Below are 16,351 nucleotides of genomic sequence, written 5' to 3'. Positions count from 1 at the left end.
TATAATTTTTGCACAAAAGGAAAAATTAAATCTGTGTGATCTGCAGCTATCCATCACAGCTGCCAACAAGTTCGCAGCCGTTTGTCGTGATGACATTTATGGTGACGTCAGGTCCCCTTTTCAAACACTGAAGTCAGCTACGTTATTTTTTTTTTTTTTTTGAGTTATTTTAAATCAATGCTGCGATTTTTCCAGATTATGACATAATGACCCACGGGTGTCATACATTTTAACTATTTAGCAGAGTCAAGCACATTATGCTCAGTTTAAAACAAAAAAGTACTTTTTTAAAATCATTTAAAATCATTAAAAACTGCAAAAATCTACCCAGCAAAAAATGGGTGGAAATTGGGGGTGAGTGAAAACAGACATTTTCTAAAATGCAGGGCAATACAGGAATACTCAAATATGGCATTAATCAATAAAAAACAAATGAGAAATCTAATGCTACAACATGGTTCAAAGTTTATAGATGTAAAATTTACATGTGCCCCTAAACCTCAAGCCTGGTTCACTCTGCTCCTAAAACACATTGCACACACTGCCTGTGATCATCATGAGCCTTCATGTTTCTGTTAAGTGTTAGGGTTAGTTCCAAAAAGTCAGTACGTTATTGTCAGATTGTGGTAAAATGAAGCTCAAATTAACGTCTAACTTAGAACACAGAGCTACAGACAGGGTAGTGCCTACAGTTAGCATGACACCCCCAAAGAATATTGATGACATCAGCTGCAAAGTAACAATAGATGATTATTTTTGTAGTCTGGATGTTTAAATGGGATCCTAACATATCTGTTGTTGTTTTTAGGTTTGCTCCGGAGTGGGTTCTCACAAAAAACAAACTCAAAGACATCGTGGATCCTCTGAGGGCCATTCAGATCGTGGCAGAGACATTGTCCATTATTTTGTAAATATTAATTTTTAGCCACAAATCATCTCCTTTTTAAGTGAAAACAGTGTGTACTGTTTTAACTTTGTGTATAGAATGTTTTGAATGTACAGAATAAAATTAGTTCTGTTTTTTTAAATCCATGTGTGATCCAGGTGTTATTTACAACCAGACGTGTATTTATAATTGCTCTATTTGCATAAAGTGTCAGCGAATTTATTTTGAATACAACAGTGACGTTGGGTGAGATCAAATCAAAGTGAAATTTAATACATCTGTAAACTTTAGACCTATAACTACACAAACATTTTAACATGTAAAAGTATTTTCAACATTGTGAAACATCAATTTCAAATGGAACTAATCACTTGAACTCCACCCACAGGGCAGTCAAACAATCAGGTTTATGGAGACATGTTTTCCTAATGATTTCTTTCTAATTATTGTGACTTTGGCCACAGGAACAAAAAGACAGACTATAACTTCTCTCTGAGTTTAGCTGGAGAAAGTTGTTTTGCATCTGATCTGTTAGATGCAGTGAGTGAATCCACTGGTCCATATTCATCTGCTGCAGCGAGACACAGATCTGAGTGTCATGTGCAGAGTTGTGGTAGGACACATTATTGCTGCGTTTTAAATGGCCTAATGGCAGAGAGGTATAAGAAACATTTCGATTGGTTTGACAGGTATCCACATTTCAAACTCCGCCCTCCGCTCCCCAGGTGTGTTTGCAATCAGAAACACCTGGCTATTATCAGGGCAGCCCTGTGTGATGTCATGTAGTACTTGAAAGTGCAGTAGACAGGGGACACAGCACACACTCAGTTGTACACAGTTTAGTTGTAAAAACAAAAATTGATTTAGTGTTTATTTCCACTTTAATTCAGTAAAATCGTAGGAGTTGCCTCATGGGCTTCACAAACATTTATTCAACAAACAAAACATGTTCTCAGTATAAATAAAAGTGGAGCAAATGAAACGCGTCACCAGGTATCAGCTCATGTAGATACAGCTATGGACAGAGCAGCCAAACATTGTCCTGAAACAAGAGTAACATAGTAGAAGAACAAAGTAGTTGTCCAAAAAAAGTATTTGGAAAAAGGGTACTTGCGTAAGAGTAATTTATAGAGTAACGGTTGGGACGTAACATCCATCCGTTCTCTTCCGCTTTATCTGGGACCAGACGCAGAGGCAGCAGTTTCAGCAGGGAAGCCCAGACTTCCTTCTCCACACACACTTCCAGCTCTTCTGGGAGGATCCCGAGGTGTTTCCAGGCCAGTCCTGAGACATAGTCCCTCCAGCGTGTCCTGGGTCTTCTCCTGTTGAGACGTGCAGAACACTGCTCTAGGAAGGCGTCCAGGAGGCATCTGTCCAGCCACCTCAGCTGGCTCCTCTTGAGCAGCAGCTCTACTCTGAGCTCCTCATCCTATCTCTAAGTGAGCGCCCAGCCACCCTGCGGAGGAAACTTATTTTGACCACTTGTATCCACGATCTTGTCCTCAAGGTCATTACTCAAAGCTCATGACCGTAGGTGAGGGTAAGAATGTAGTTTGACCGGTAAATCGAGAGCTTTGCCTTTGGACTCAGCTCCTTCTTCACCACAACAGACCGATACAGCGACCACATCACTGCAGACGCTGCACCGATCCACCTGTCAATCTCACGCTCCAGTCTTCCCTCACTCGTGAACAAGACCGCGAGATACTTGCTGCTCCTGAATCAGAGGTTTGACTATCGGTCAGATTCTCCTCTCCAGTACCCTGGAATAGACCTTACCGGGAAGGCTGAGGAGTGTGATTCCACTGCAGGTGGAACCCCCCCTCCGGCCCCCCTTCTTAAACAGAGGGACCACCACGCTATTCCACAGGGACTGTGCCCGATGTTGCAGAGGCGTGTCAGCTAAGACAGCCCCACCACATCCAGAGATTTAAGATACTCAGGACGAGTACAGAATATAGTATAGAAGAGTAATAAAACAAGGACCATGATGTCGTCCAGTATGGCACAGCCAGGGCCCCTGGAGCCAGGCCTGGGCTTAAGGCTCAACGTGAGCACCTGGTGGCCGGGCCTTTGCCCACGAGGCCCGGCCGGGCTAATCCCAAAAGGACGACACGGGTCTGCTCTCCTGTGAGCTCACCACCCACAGAGAGTTTCATATGGGTCGAGTACGAGGAGCAGTCGAGGACAGATGTCTCAGTGACCCAGTCCAGTCACATCATCTGGCTGTAGCGACGTGGGACGTAACATCTGATTTAAATCTGATCATTTTATTCAGTATTGAGACAAAATAATCTCTCTTGTCTTCTCTTCTCTTTTGAACTCTAATATAGGTTGTGAACCTATCAGTTAATATTATTGGAAAGAGTGTGTGTTTTCGCCAAAAATTGACACAAAAATTAAACAAACTAACTCATAAGTGAAGGAGCATTATGGCTTTATACATGTGTCAGTATATTCTTTGTAAATACAGTAGTGATGAATCATAAAAATGTGTGTCAAACAGGGTGAAAATGCACTTTTTGCAGTGATTTTATTTGTATTTATTACATTGCCGTGTTTCAGACGACATCACAACATTTTATAGGACAATAATATTTAATGCAGATGGAGGCAGCGAAAATCTAAAATGACTGTTGTTAACATGCAGATTTGTGTTGTAATTCGGCGAGTTCTTGGGTTTAGTCACTAATAGAAATAATCAGGTTCAACAACTGTGGATATTTCATGGTAAAGTACAATGTAATGGAAAAAAGTGGCTCGTGTCCCATCTGAAAATATGACACATTCTACAATCTGAAAACCAGCAATATATCGAATTGAAGATTAAAAAAAATAATAATTGTTTGGATATAACCCAGTCCTACATGAGTGCACATACAGTTGAAAGCAGAAGTTTACAAACACAATATAAAAACATGCTTTTTTTCTCACTGTCTGACATGAAATCAGACTAAAAATCAGATTGTTTTTCTGGTTTTAAGTCGATTAGGATTACCAAAATTATTTCTATTTGGTAAATGCCAGAATAATGAGAGGATTTTTTTTTTTAAACAATTTTTTGACGACTTTCTTTAAAGTCAGAAGTTTACTGTTTATATTTGTGTATAATAGTTTGAACAGATGAACGTGGAACCTTCAGCATCTGCAAACTGCACCAAGGATGAACCAAACTTGTGCAAGTCCACAGTTCTCTTCCTGATTTCTTGGGTGATTTCTTTTGACTTTCCCATGACGTTACACAAAGAAGCAGTGTGTTTCAGGTGTGTCTCTAATTAACTCAAATGTTGTCAATAAACCAATCAGAAGCTTCAAAAGACATGACATCATCATCTGGGTTTTACCAAGTCATTTAAATGCATAGTATCTTACTCTATGTAAACATCTGATTTTGAAGTCATGAAAAATTGCGTAAAAAATCCTCCTCTCAGTATTCTGGCATTTAACAAAAATAAATAATTTTGGTAATCCTAATTGACTTAATACAGGAAAAGTATAGTCTGATTTCAGGTCAGTCAGTGAGAAAAAAAGCGATGTGTCTTTATATAGAGCATGTAAACTCTGTCCACTCTCCAGACGGACACTGAGAATCTTTCCTTTGCTCCAGTGCTGCAGATGAGAGTGAGACGATGGCCATGTGGACACGGGGGTCCTCAGTGAGTAATCATCATGGCTGCCCTACGGAAACACAATATACAAAGTGTGTGTCAGACTTATCATTTCACTAAAACATAGTTTATATTTAAGATTTTACAAAAAAAAAAATCTATTTTGTATTTTTTCTTGAGTTTTAAAACAATATAAAAATGTATCAGGTTGTGGATGCTGATGTGTGCATCATGTCACCATGGTAACTGCTGAACATTCCCCCAAAGACATACATGCAGGTCCCAGCCCCCCCTCCCATGTAACCCCACTGCAAAGTATCAATTTCCAAATACATTTGAAGTATGTGTTACATACGTTTGCACACAGGGGGAAAGTCCCAGTTCCCGGTGTCTTGACACATGAGTTGAGCTGACTGAAGCTCAGGCCTCTTCACCCACTTGTTATCTCCACATGAGACGCTCAATGTTTGTCCAGGGATAAAAATATTTTTTCCCTGAGGACGGTAAGTAGTGCCCACCGGTGGGTAACTGTCCACTTTACATGTTAAAGCTAAAAGAAATGAGAAAGATGTTATTACTGAAGGTATTTGTTTTAACAGATGTGTTATTTGGTTAGTGCTTGATTCAGCTCCAGAGGGATAGAAGCTCAAATGTGGCTCTGTAGCTCATATTCCAATGGATTCAGATTTAAAAGTCCTTAATAACAGTTATTTCTTCATGTTATCTGCACTGAAATGGAGCAAAGGATCATGGTCTGTGTAGTTCTTTTTAGTTGTTGCTGCAACATCTTATAATCCAATAGTATTGTAAGAAATGTGTCGATACATTATCACAATATTTCAGTTATTGTTACATCTTTGGTAACAAATAGATGAGTGAGGAGAGACATGAGAACAGTTTGTTCCTGGAAAATGAAGCACTGGATGTATCAACTGTATAGAAAACAGTTTTTTCTATAAACAGAATCTTAAATTCATCTCAGCTCACAGGACTCAAGTCAAGTCCCGAGTCACAGGCCTTCAAGTCCAAGTCGAGTCCTAAGACTGAGTCCATTTATCAAGTCAACTTTCAAGTCATCAGAACAGAGATTCAAGTCTGACTCGAGTCCAAATCTTGAATCTCACGTCCTCACCTCTGTGACTTGCACCAATGCACTGGACGTCACCTGTCCATTGTCCATTGTTGCAGATTTTAAAGGATCCTCCTCTCAGCTTGTAGCGACTATTACACTGGTATCTGGCAATCTGTCCATTTCCGTACATTAAAGTTGTATTTTGCAGCACATATCCGTTGGTGACAGGTGGAGGGGGAGTGCAGCCCAGAAGCACAGGAAAAGAGTCCTCTGTGAAAACAGGATGACAGATCAGGCCTGTGCTTCAAAGCTCCTGTATTATGTAAAACTGACTCTTGTGAGCTGTCAGCCATGTTATCTCCTCATAAACAGACCTGGAGCTGTGTTCTTTCATTCAAACATGTTTGAGTCACCCTTTATTATTAGTCAGTCTACATTTACAAAGTTTAAAATGCTCTGTTCCACCTTGTGATGTCATGAAGTGGTAGTGACCTTTTTACTGTCAGACTGGCACTTCCAGGGCTAAAATTATGCAAATGATTCTAGTAAAGATGTTTAAAAACAAAGTGGAGCACTTCCTGTATTACCAGATGACATCACACGATTCAACAGAGTGTTTTCTGTTTCAGAAAAGACCTAAATATGCAGCAGTTTGTGTTAAACATGTGTATGTTGTTGTTACATCCATTAAACAATTCATCACTTCAACTCTGCCTTTGTTTTAGTGGAACTAAACACTTAAAACTATTAACTCCATCCATCCATTTTCTTCCGCTTATCCGGGGCCGGGTCGCAGGAGCAGCAGTCTAAGCAGGGACTCCCAGACTTCCCTCACCCCGGACACGTCCTCCAGCTCCTCCGGTGGGACCCCAAGGCGTTCCCTGGCCAGCCGAGAGACATAGTCCCTCCAGCGTGTCCTGGGTCTGCCCTGGAGCCTCCTCCTGGTGGGACATGCCTGGAACACCTTCCGAGGGAGGCAACCAGGGGGCATCCGGAACAGATGCCCGAGCCACCTCAACTGGCTCCTCTCGACGTGGAGGAGCAGTGGCTCTATTCCGAGCTCCTCCCGTGTGACTGAGCTCCTCGCCCTGTCTCTAAGGGTGCACCCAGCCACTCTGCGGAGGAAGCCCATTTCGGCCGCTTGTATCCATGGTCTTGTCCTTTTGGTCATTACCCAGAGCTCATGACCATAGGTAAGGGTAGGAACGTAGATTGTCCGGTAAATCGAGAGCTTTGCCTTTCAACTCAGCTCCATCTTCACCACAACGGACCGATACAGCGACCGCATCACTGCAGACGCTGCACCGATCCGCCTGTCAATCTCACAGCCCCACAACATCCAGAGACTTGAGGTACTCAGGACGGATCTCGTCCACCCCCGGAGCCTTGCTACCAAGGAGCTTGCCAACCTCGGTGACTTCAACCAGGGTTATGGATGAGTCCGCCTCCGGGTCCCCAGTCTCTGCTTCCTCCTCGAAAGACGTGACGGTGGGATTGAGGAGATCCTCAAAGTATTCCTTCCACCGCCCGACAACATCCCCAGTCGAGGTCAGCAGCTCTCCACCCGCACTGTAAACAGTGTTGGTGAAGCACTGACAGTTTGCCAAAATCTATTTGAGGCCGTCCGATAGTCCTCCTCCATGGCCTCCCCAAACTCCTCCCAACCCCGAGTTTTTGCCTCTGCAACCACACGAGCCATGACACGCTTGGCCTGGCGGTACTCGTCAGCTGCCTCAGGAGTCCCACGAGACAACAAGGCTCAATAGGACTCCTTCTTCAGCCTGACAGTATCCCTTACTTCCGGTGTCCACCACCGGGCTCAGGGATTGCAGCCGCGACAAGCACCACAGACCTTACGACCACAGCTACGAGCGGCCGCATCGACAATAGAGGTGGAGAACATGGCCCACTCAGAGTCCATGTCCCCAGCCTCCCCCAGGATCAGGGTGAAGCTCTCCCGGAGGTGGGAGTTGAAGACCCCTCTGACAGAGGGCTCCACCAGACGTTCCCAGCAGACCCTCACAATGCAAGCGCATTGTGAGGTCTGTCCGGCTTCCTCCTCCGCCAGCGGATCCAACTCACCACCAGGTGGTGATCAGTTGACAGCTCAGCCCCTCTCTTCACCCGAGTGTCCAAGACACGTGGCGGGAGGTCAGATGACACGACAACAAAGTCGATCATCGACTTCTGACCTAGGGTGTCCTGGTGCCACGTGCACCGATGGACACCCTTGTGCTCGAACATGGTGTTTGTTATGGACAAACTGTGACTAGCACAGAAGTCCAATAACAAAACACCGCTCGGGTTCAGATCGCGGGGCCATTCCTCCCAATCACGCCCCTCCAAGTGTCACTGTCATTACCCACATGGGCATTGAAGTCCCCCAGGAGAACAACGGAGTCCCCCGGTCGGTGCACTGCCTAATACCTCTCCCAGAGACTCTGCTGTTCGGCCCGTATGCCGACACAACAGTGAGAGACCTGTCCCCGACCCGAAGGCGCAGGGACGCGATCCTCTCGTTGACCGGGGTGAACTCCAACACGTGGCAGCTGAGCCTTGGGGCAATGAGCCCACACCAGCTTGCTGCCGTTCTCCACGGGCAACGCCAGAGACATGGAGAGTCCAGCCCCTCTCAAGGAGTTGAGTTCCAGAGCCCAAACTGTGCGTGGAGGTGAGGCCGACTATATCTAGCCCGTAACGCTCAACCTCCCGCACAAGCTCAGGCTCCTTCCCCCCCAGCGAGGTGACATTCCATGTCCCCAGAGCCAGTGTCCATGTCCAAAGATCTGGTTGTCGAGGTCCCCGCCTTCGACTGCCGCCCAGATCTTTCTACACCAGCCCCTTACGGATCCTCTCGCAGGTGGTGGGTCCACGTGAGGACGGCCCCACGTCACTTCTTCGGGCTGAGCCCGGCCGGGCCCCATGGGGGAAGACCACCAGGCGCTTGCTCTCCAGCACCCACCCCAGGCCTGGCTCCAGGGTGGGGCCCTGATGACGCCGGTCCGGGTGACATAATGAACCTTGATTGTGCACTCATCATAAGGGGCTTCTGAACCGCTCTTAGTCAGACCCGTCTCCCAGGATCTGTTTGCCATGGGTGACCCTACTAGGGGCATGAAGCCCCCAACAACAGAGCTCCCAGGATCATTCGGGTGCCCAAACCCCTCCACGACGTTAAGGTGGTGGTTCGGGGAAGGGACGTTATTAACTGTTTTTACTAAACTGTAAACTCTGCCCTTTAATCCTCCAGACCCCGCCCCCCCTCCCCCCTCACTCTCCCCTTTAATCCTCCAGACTTTCTCCAGTTTAGCAGCTCTATTTGAAATGTGGTTGTGGGCGGAGTTTAGATGTTTAGTTCCACTTCAGGCTTATACATTTTAATACAATCAACATTTACACTGCAGTACTATTCCACTTGACCTTCTTTTATGAACAGATTTTACATTCTCTTTACTAAGCGTTCATGTCCCCCTGTTTGGGAAACACTGTATTGTACTCTGAGCTCACCGATGCACTGGCCGATGGTGGCAGCTCTCCAGCCGTGCTCTGTGCAGATGTAGGTGGTGTTCAGGCCAGTCGTGAACCCAGGATCACAGCAGAAGTAAATCACATCTCCCTCTTGGTATTCTGCCTTTTTGTATTCGTCCAATACAAATGCATGTTGAAAAGAAGGCAACTTTGAACACTCTAAAAGACAAAACCAGCCTCATGTGAGCGAGTAACACTCTAAAAACACTTTGGTCGACAGATTCAAATGTTCCGTACCTTTTAGTGTTGAAGTGAACTCCACAAAGCTCCATAGAAACAGCATCAAAATCACAGTCGGCTTCATTGCTGCTTTGGACTCTAAACTTTGGAATAGTTTACTGTCCCTGTTCAGGGTTTATTTAATAACCTGCCAATCAATACTTTGTAAAGGTCATTGTGTCTTATTGAAACCCTCTTTTCCGTCTTGGTCTTTGTTACTTCCCCAAACACAGCTGGGATAAAACAATTTAGGGGCTCCCCCGGGGATTGTAACACCCTATCCCGCTGTAATAAAGTGGTAATATCAATGTAACAGGTTTGTATTTGGTACGATTTTCATTTGGTTTGTTTTTGTAAAACAGTATTGGTGTTTTGGCTGCCTGGGATCCAGAATACTTTTATTTCAGATGGGTGTGACAGATGGTTTGGCCAATCAGAGACAGGCATGGCCCGTACGTATTAGAAAAAAAAACAGAAAAGAAAAATATCACAGGAGGCTGAAAAACATTGCAGATTTCTGCAGAACCAATGAGCCAAACACTAAACTGAAATAAATTAGATTTTATATGTAAATAATAGGTGAGCCAGTGAGCTTTGTTTCACGTGGGAAAAAACAAATCTGATCTTATTTTGGCAGGGCTTGAGTGTGACTTGACTGTTAGAAAGAACTAGTCCAAAAGTGTCACTGAGTGGGGCGGGTCCTGCTGCTGCTGCTGTTTCAACTATTTCACATTTATGGTACTTCTTTCTTTTAGAAAGAACACACACACACACACATACACACACACACACACACACACACACACACCCCGGCAGGTTGAGGCTGAATCCGTTTGTGACGAACATGTGAACATGACCCAAGGCACTAGTTTATTTCTGTTCTTGTGTCTCTTGTTATTTTGTCTGTTTGTAGGTTTATGTGGCTGGTGTTTATTTTGGACACTGTGGGTGTTATGTGTCCCTTGTTTTCTAACTCATTTGATTAGGTCTCTGTGACTCTTTACCTCTAAAACCTCTTACTTAGGTTTCTTAGTTTAGTTTTTTTTTTTGGTTATACTTTTGTGGAAATGTCTTAGACCACTTTTGTTGCTTTACCTTTTACAATCCTGTTCAATTACAACTTTATTTGACCATTTTCCATCTGGGTTTGTGTTACTTCCCCTAACTCTGGTAAAGCTGGGTTGTAACGCCGCCCTGGAAGTTTGGGGCGTTTTCCAGTTTTATTTAAATTTGGCATTTCTTTTCTTTGAGGCCATGCCACCTTGTCAATGTCCAGTCTCGTCAGATCTCTATCTCATGAAATCAAGATTAACAGTAATATTCATTTGTTGCATCAATGAGGAAAAAACAAAATAAAGAAACGTGATGCTATGACCTGGTACAATGCATCTTTCCTTATGGTCAATGTTTATCGTCCACTGTATGAATAAAAAACAAACCAAAATGTAAGTTATATAATGCCATACTTTTGAACATTCTAGACAAAGCGATGATATCTCCATGGTGTTGGATCCCTCAATCTAAAATGTACTTTTGTAAATGGTATTTAACAGGAATCCATACATGCTGAACGTAAATCATAATCATCACTTAAGCACATGATGGAAGGCGCATCACTCCGTCTTTACAGATTCGACGCATTCCCTCACTGCCGACAGGGTAAGTTCCATCCACGCAGGTAAATGTGATGTGATCGTTATGGAGGGAGTACAGCTTTTGTACTGATGCAAATTTGAATCGAATATTATGTAGTCCCATCAGGTCTGGATTCACTGTGCAGGGTTCTGTTAGGGAGAACACAAAACAGACAATTAGATCATGTTTTGTTTAATCGTAGAATGTCGGGTCAGGAGAGACGGTCTGCTGCGATCGGTCATTTCAGGAGATGAAGTTTATTTATTTTAAGTTCGGAAAAGGGTTATGATTAAGGTTAGGCTTAGGGAAATGGTTAAGTTTAGGAAAATGCTTAAAGCTGTAAGGATTCGGGTTTTTTCTGTCTTCTGTGCTGTCCTTCCCCTTCACGTCTGTGTCTGAGGCTGGAGCTGGGCGGAGATTCTGGCACCACCCACTACACACCTGCAGCCAATCAGCAATCAAGCTACAACCTCTGGAGTAAGCTAGCGTGCTGCTGTGCACAGAGCATGTTAAATTCCCCAAGCTTATCACTGACAATTAGAGACAGGAAAAAAATCACAGCTCTTATAAATGACAATGCCTGATGTAGGAGAGTGAACACATGTCTTACTGAGACATTTGATTTCCCCGGTCCATTCTCCGTTGAGGCAGGTTTTGTACGGCTCTCCTTCCATTGTGTACATGGAATGACATTGGTATTTAATCTGTGAATTGTGGCTATAAACTATGAAGTCTCCATTTTCCAAAAAAGGTGGAGGTCCACAACTCTGACTGTCTGAAAGAGAAACAGACCTGCATGAGGGAAAAAGTCCAGACCTCAATTAATCAATTTTTAAAAATGACACAATGGTGCAGAAACTAACTCCATCTTCCCATCCAGGCTCAGCAACGCCATCAACAAAAAAGCACGAAATATCGAACCCAAAAACACCAGGATTATGTTGGGTTAAAACAAACATTTTAAAACCAAAATGGCACGGCTCACAGCAGCGGTTACTGAGAGAGTGTAAATGATTTTTAATAGAAAGTGAATTGGAGCCAGAGCTAATGGAACCGAATCATGTCCATGCTCATTTCCTATTTCAAACACAGCGGTAGCAGTATGTGCTAGCTATGCCCATTTATATATTTCATTTCATTTATACAGGGAGAGCAATCAGGCTCTTTTTCATGAGCGCCCTGTTAAAATACAGAACAATCCAAAAACAAAAAGAAACAAAAAAACAAAACAACAACAAAGAACTACATAGGTCCATTTAAAACAGGAGCAAGTGTGAGCATAAATGTTTATCACCAGATTATTAAAGTGCATTAGTGGCACCAATCTATCCAGTTTTTCTTGTCCTTTGTTTTAAAATGACCAAATGTTTGATACGTGCACTGATGGACACCCTTGTGCTTGAACATGTTATTTATTATGGGAAAATTGACTAGCAGTGAAGTCCAATAACAAAACAGGGAGGTCTTCCCCTCTCCAGGTGTCACTTCGGTTGTGCGCATGGGCACAGAAGTCTCCCAGTAGAACAACAGAGGCCCCGGTTGGTGTAGTGTCTAGTCCCTCCCACTGACTCCATAAAGGCTGGGTACTCTGCATTGCAACCTACTTGTTCACTGGGGTGAATTCTAATATGTGGCGGCTGAGCTGTGGGGCAATAAACAATCCCGTACCAGCCCAGACTTCTCCGCAGACAATGCCAGAGAAGTGCAGTCCAACCCCTCAAGGAGTTGGGTTCTAGAGCTCAAGCTGTGTGCGGAGGTGAGGCTGAGTATATCTAATTGTTAAAGCTCAACCTCCTGAACAGGCTCAGCCTCCTTCCCGCCCAGTGATGTGACGATCTATGTCCCAAGAATCAGTTCCCATATCCAGAGATCCAGTTGTTGAGGCCTCTGCCCTCGAATGCCACCCATATCTCTCCTCACCAGCCCCTTACGGATCCTCCTGCAAATGATGAGTCCGAGGAAGGACCACCCATGTCAGCAGTGCCCACATCCATATTTATCATTGTATCAAATAGTGATGTAACAATATCCAAATCTAACGGTACAGTAATTATTGCAATATTTTGGAGAGGCTGACAGAATTGTAGATATTGTAGATATGGTAACTTTTAATTTTTAAATGTCTTGTCAAGACTGGTATAATAAGATAAGATAATTCAGATTTAAAAGTGCTTAATAACAGTTATTTCTTCATGCAATCTGCTCTGAAATGGAACAGAGGATCATAGTCCATGTTGTTCTTTTTATTTGTTGTATTATTGTAAGAAATTTGTCGATTACAGTATTTCAGTTATTGTTACATCTTTGGTAACAAATAGATTGTGTGTGAGTGGGGAGGGACATGAGAACAGTTTGTTCCTGGAAAATAAAGCACAGAATGTATCAACTATATAGAAAACAGTTTTGTTTTTGTTTTTTTCTAAAAACAGGAGAATCATAAATTCATCTCAGCTCACAGGACTCAAGTCAAGTCCCGAGTCACAGGCCTTCAAGTCCAAGTCGAGTCCTAAGACTGAGTCCATTTATCAAGTCAACTTTCAAGTCATCAGAACAGAGACTCAAGTCTGACTCGAGTCCAAATCTTGAGTCGCACGTCCTCACCTCTGTGACTTACCAATGCACTGGACGTCACCTGTCCATTGTCCATTGTTGCAGATTTTAAAGGATCCTCCACTCGGCTTGTAGCGACTATTACACTGGTATGTGGCAATCTGTCCATTTCCGTACATTAAAGTTGTATTTTGCAGCACATATCCGTTGGTGACAGGTGGAGGGGGAGTGCAGCCCAGAAGCACAGGAAAAGAGTCCTCTGTGAAAACAGGATGACAGATCAGGCCTGTGCTTCAAAGCTCCTGTATTATGTAAAACTGACTCTTGTGAGCTGTCAGCCATGTTATCTCCTTATAAACAGACCTGGAGCTGTGTTCTTTCATTCAAACATGTTTGAGTCACCCTTTATTATTAGTCAGTCTACATTTACAAAGTTTAAAATGCTCTGTTCCACCTTGTGATGTCATGAAGTGGTAGTGACCTTTTTACTGTCAGACTGGCACTTCCAGGGCTAAAATTATGCAAATGATTCTAGTAAAGATGTTTAAAAACAAAGTGGAGCACTTCCTGTATTACCAGATGACATCACACGATTCAACAGAGTGTTTTCTGTTTCAGAAAAGACCTAAATATGCAGCAGTTTGTGTTAAACATGTGTATGTTGTTGTTACATCCATTAAACAATTCATCACTTCAACTCTGCCTTTGTTTTAGTGGAACTAAACACTTTATTAACTGTTTTTACTGAACTGTAAACTCTGCCCTTTAGTCCTCCAGACCCCGCCTCTCCTCCTCTTCACTCTCCCCTTTAATCCTCCAGACTTTCTCCAGTTTAGCAGCTCTATTTGAAATGTGGTTGTGGGCGGAGTTTAGATGTTTAGTTCCACTTCAGGCTTATACATTTTAATACAATCAACATTTACACTGCAGTACTATTCCACTTGACCTTCTTTTATGAACAGATTTTACATTCTCTTTACTAAGCGTTCATGTCCCCCTGTTTGGGAAACACTGTATTGTACTCTGAGCTCACCGATGCACTGGCCGATGGTGGCAGCTCTCCAGCCGTGCTCTGTGCAGATGTAGGTGGTGTTCAGGCCAGTCGTGAACCCAGGATCACAGCAGAAGTAAATCACATCTCCCTCTTGGTATTCTGCCTTTTTGTATTCGTCCAATACAAATGCATGTTGAACAGAAGGCAACTTTGAACACTCTAAAAGACAAAACCAGCCTCATGTGAGCGAGTAACACTCTAAAAACACTTTGGTCGACAGATTCAAATGTTCCGTACCTTTTAGTGTTGAAGTGAACTCCACAAAGCTCCATAGAAACAGCATCAAAATCACAGTCGGCTTCATCGCTGCTTTGGACTCTAAACTTTGGAATAGTTTACTGTCCCTGTTCAGGGTTTATTTAATAACCTGCCAATCAATACTTTGTAAAGGTCATTGTGTCTTATTGAAACCCTCACGTCTTTTCCATCTTGGTCTATGTTATTTCCCCAAACACAGCTGGGTTAAAACAATTTAGGGGCTACATTGTCGGACAAATAAAGGTTTGTGTTAACTGTCCTTTAGTAGTTAAAATAATACATAATCTATAAAGAGGCACCATGCAACTTCTCTGGTGGAAGGTCTCCATACAGGTGTTGAATGTTCCACAGTAAACGTACAGTGGCTTACAAAAATATTCATCCCCCTGGAACTTTTTCACATATTGTCACGTCACAACCACAAATTTAAATACATTTTCTTAGCATTTTATGTGACTGAGCAACACAAAATGGCACACAAGTGTGAAGTGGAAGGAAATATTTTACAAGATCCATTTTTTATTTTTTTTTTAAATAAAAATGTAAAGTGAATGTATGTAAGTTCAGTGTGCAAAAGTATTCAGGCCCCTTTTTCTTGAATGCAACCAACTGCTTTTAGAAGTTGCCTGATGATTTTGGAAAGACTGAATCTTGACCTAATGACTAAAAAGAGTCCACCTGTGTGTAATCTTGTCTCAGTCTAAATGCAGCTGTGCTGCGAAGGCCACAGAAGTTTAAGAGAGTGTTTGGGGCGCACACCACAAAATAAAGTCAAAGGAGCACACCAAACAGGTCAGAGAAAAAAAATGTGGCTTTTCTTCAGCTGGAACAGGGAAGCTGGTCAGCGTTGGTGGGAAGATGGATGGAGCTAAATACAGGGCAATCTTGGAAGAAAACCTGTTGGAGTCCCCCCCCCCCCAGTCTCAAAAGACTTGAGACTGGGGCAGAGGTTCACCCTCCAGCAGGACAACGATCCTAAACATAAAGCCAAAGCGACAATGGAATGATTTAAAGCAAAACATATTTATGTGTTGAATGGTCCAGTTAAAGTCTGGACCTAAATCCAATTGAGAATCTGTGGCAAGATCTGAAAACTGCAGTTCACAAACAACACAAAATTTCAGTCTGTAGGTTTGCAAAGCTGGTGGAGACATACCTCAAAAGACTCGCAGCTGTAATTGCAGTAAAAGGCAGTTCCACAAAGTACTGACTGAGGGGGACTGAATACTTTTGCACGCTGCACATTTCAGTGTTTTGTTTTGTTGTTTTTTTTGGGGGGTTTTTTTCATCTGGAAATGATGTATAATTTTCTTTCTACTTCACACTTATGTACCGTTCTGTGTTACTTATTCACATAAAATGCAAATTTAAAAAAATTTAAATTTGTAGTTGTGACTTGACAATGACAAAATTTGCGAAAAGTTCCAGGGGGATGAATACTTTTGCAAGCCACTGTATCTTTCTCCATTGAAACAAGCAGGTAACACCAGCAGGCCAAGATACAGGTCAGATCAGTGGAGAGGTGGCTCCATTATGAAAGC

General features: G+C 43.1%; 3 protein-coding genes across 3 annotated transcripts in view; 1 reads left to right on the top strand and 2 right to left on the bottom strand.

The window, feature by feature from the left end:
- The window catches only part of aspm (assembly factor for spindle microtubules), a 37,429-nt gene extending 36,427 nt beyond the window's left edge, over window positions 1-1,002 (top strand). The window contains exon 26 of the mRNA XM_055221458.1: window positions 809-1,002. Coding sequence (XP_055077433.1) covers window positions 809-911 — 103 coding nt within the window. The 3' untranslated portion in view covers window positions 912-1,002. The remainder of the gene's footprint in view (window positions 1-808) is intronic.
- A 2,305-nt stretch (window positions 1,003-3,307) lies between these two features.
- Window positions 3,308-9,485, bottom strand: LOC117369905 (complement factor H-like). The gene is made up of 5 exons (XM_033965247.2): window positions 9,332-9,485; window positions 9,074-9,253; window positions 5,627-5,836; window positions 4,850-5,044; window positions 3,308-4,564 (listed from the first exon to the last, which is right to left on the bottom strand). The coding sequence occupies exons 1-5, from the start codon at window positions 9,396-9,398 to the stop codon at window positions 4,554-4,556; spliced, it is 663 nt and encodes a 220-aa protein (XP_033821138.2). The 5' UTR covers window positions 9,399-9,485; the 3' UTR covers window positions 3,308-4,553.
- A 1,418-nt stretch (window positions 9,486-10,903) lies between these two features.
- LOC117369904 (complement factor H-like) overlaps window positions 10,904-16,351 on the bottom strand; it is a 40,214-nt gene continuing 34,766 nt past the window's right edge. Inside the window, exons 24-28 of the mRNA XM_055221553.1 lie at window positions 14,790-14,875; window positions 14,532-14,711; window positions 13,563-13,757; window positions 11,559-11,723; window positions 10,904-11,097 (exon numbers count right to left, since the gene is read on the bottom strand). Coding sequence (XP_055077528.1) covers window positions 10,904-11,097; window positions 11,559-11,723; window positions 13,563-13,757; window positions 14,532-14,711; window positions 14,790-14,875 — 820 coding nt within the window. The remainder of the gene's footprint in view (window positions 11,098-11,558; window positions 11,724-13,562; window positions 13,758-14,531; window positions 14,712-14,789; window positions 14,876-16,351) is intronic.

The sequence above is a fragment of the Periophthalmus magnuspinnatus genome, chromosome 4, assembly GCF_009829125.3.
Source record: "Periophthalmus magnuspinnatus isolate fPerMag1 chromosome 4, fPerMag1.2.pri, whole genome shotgun sequence".
NCBI lineage: Eukaryota > Metazoa > Chordata > Actinopteri > Gobiiformes > Gobiidae > Periophthalmus > Periophthalmus magnuspinnatus.
Note: the sequence above shows the minus strand (reverse complement) of the source record. Positions and strands in the feature narration are given on the sequence as shown.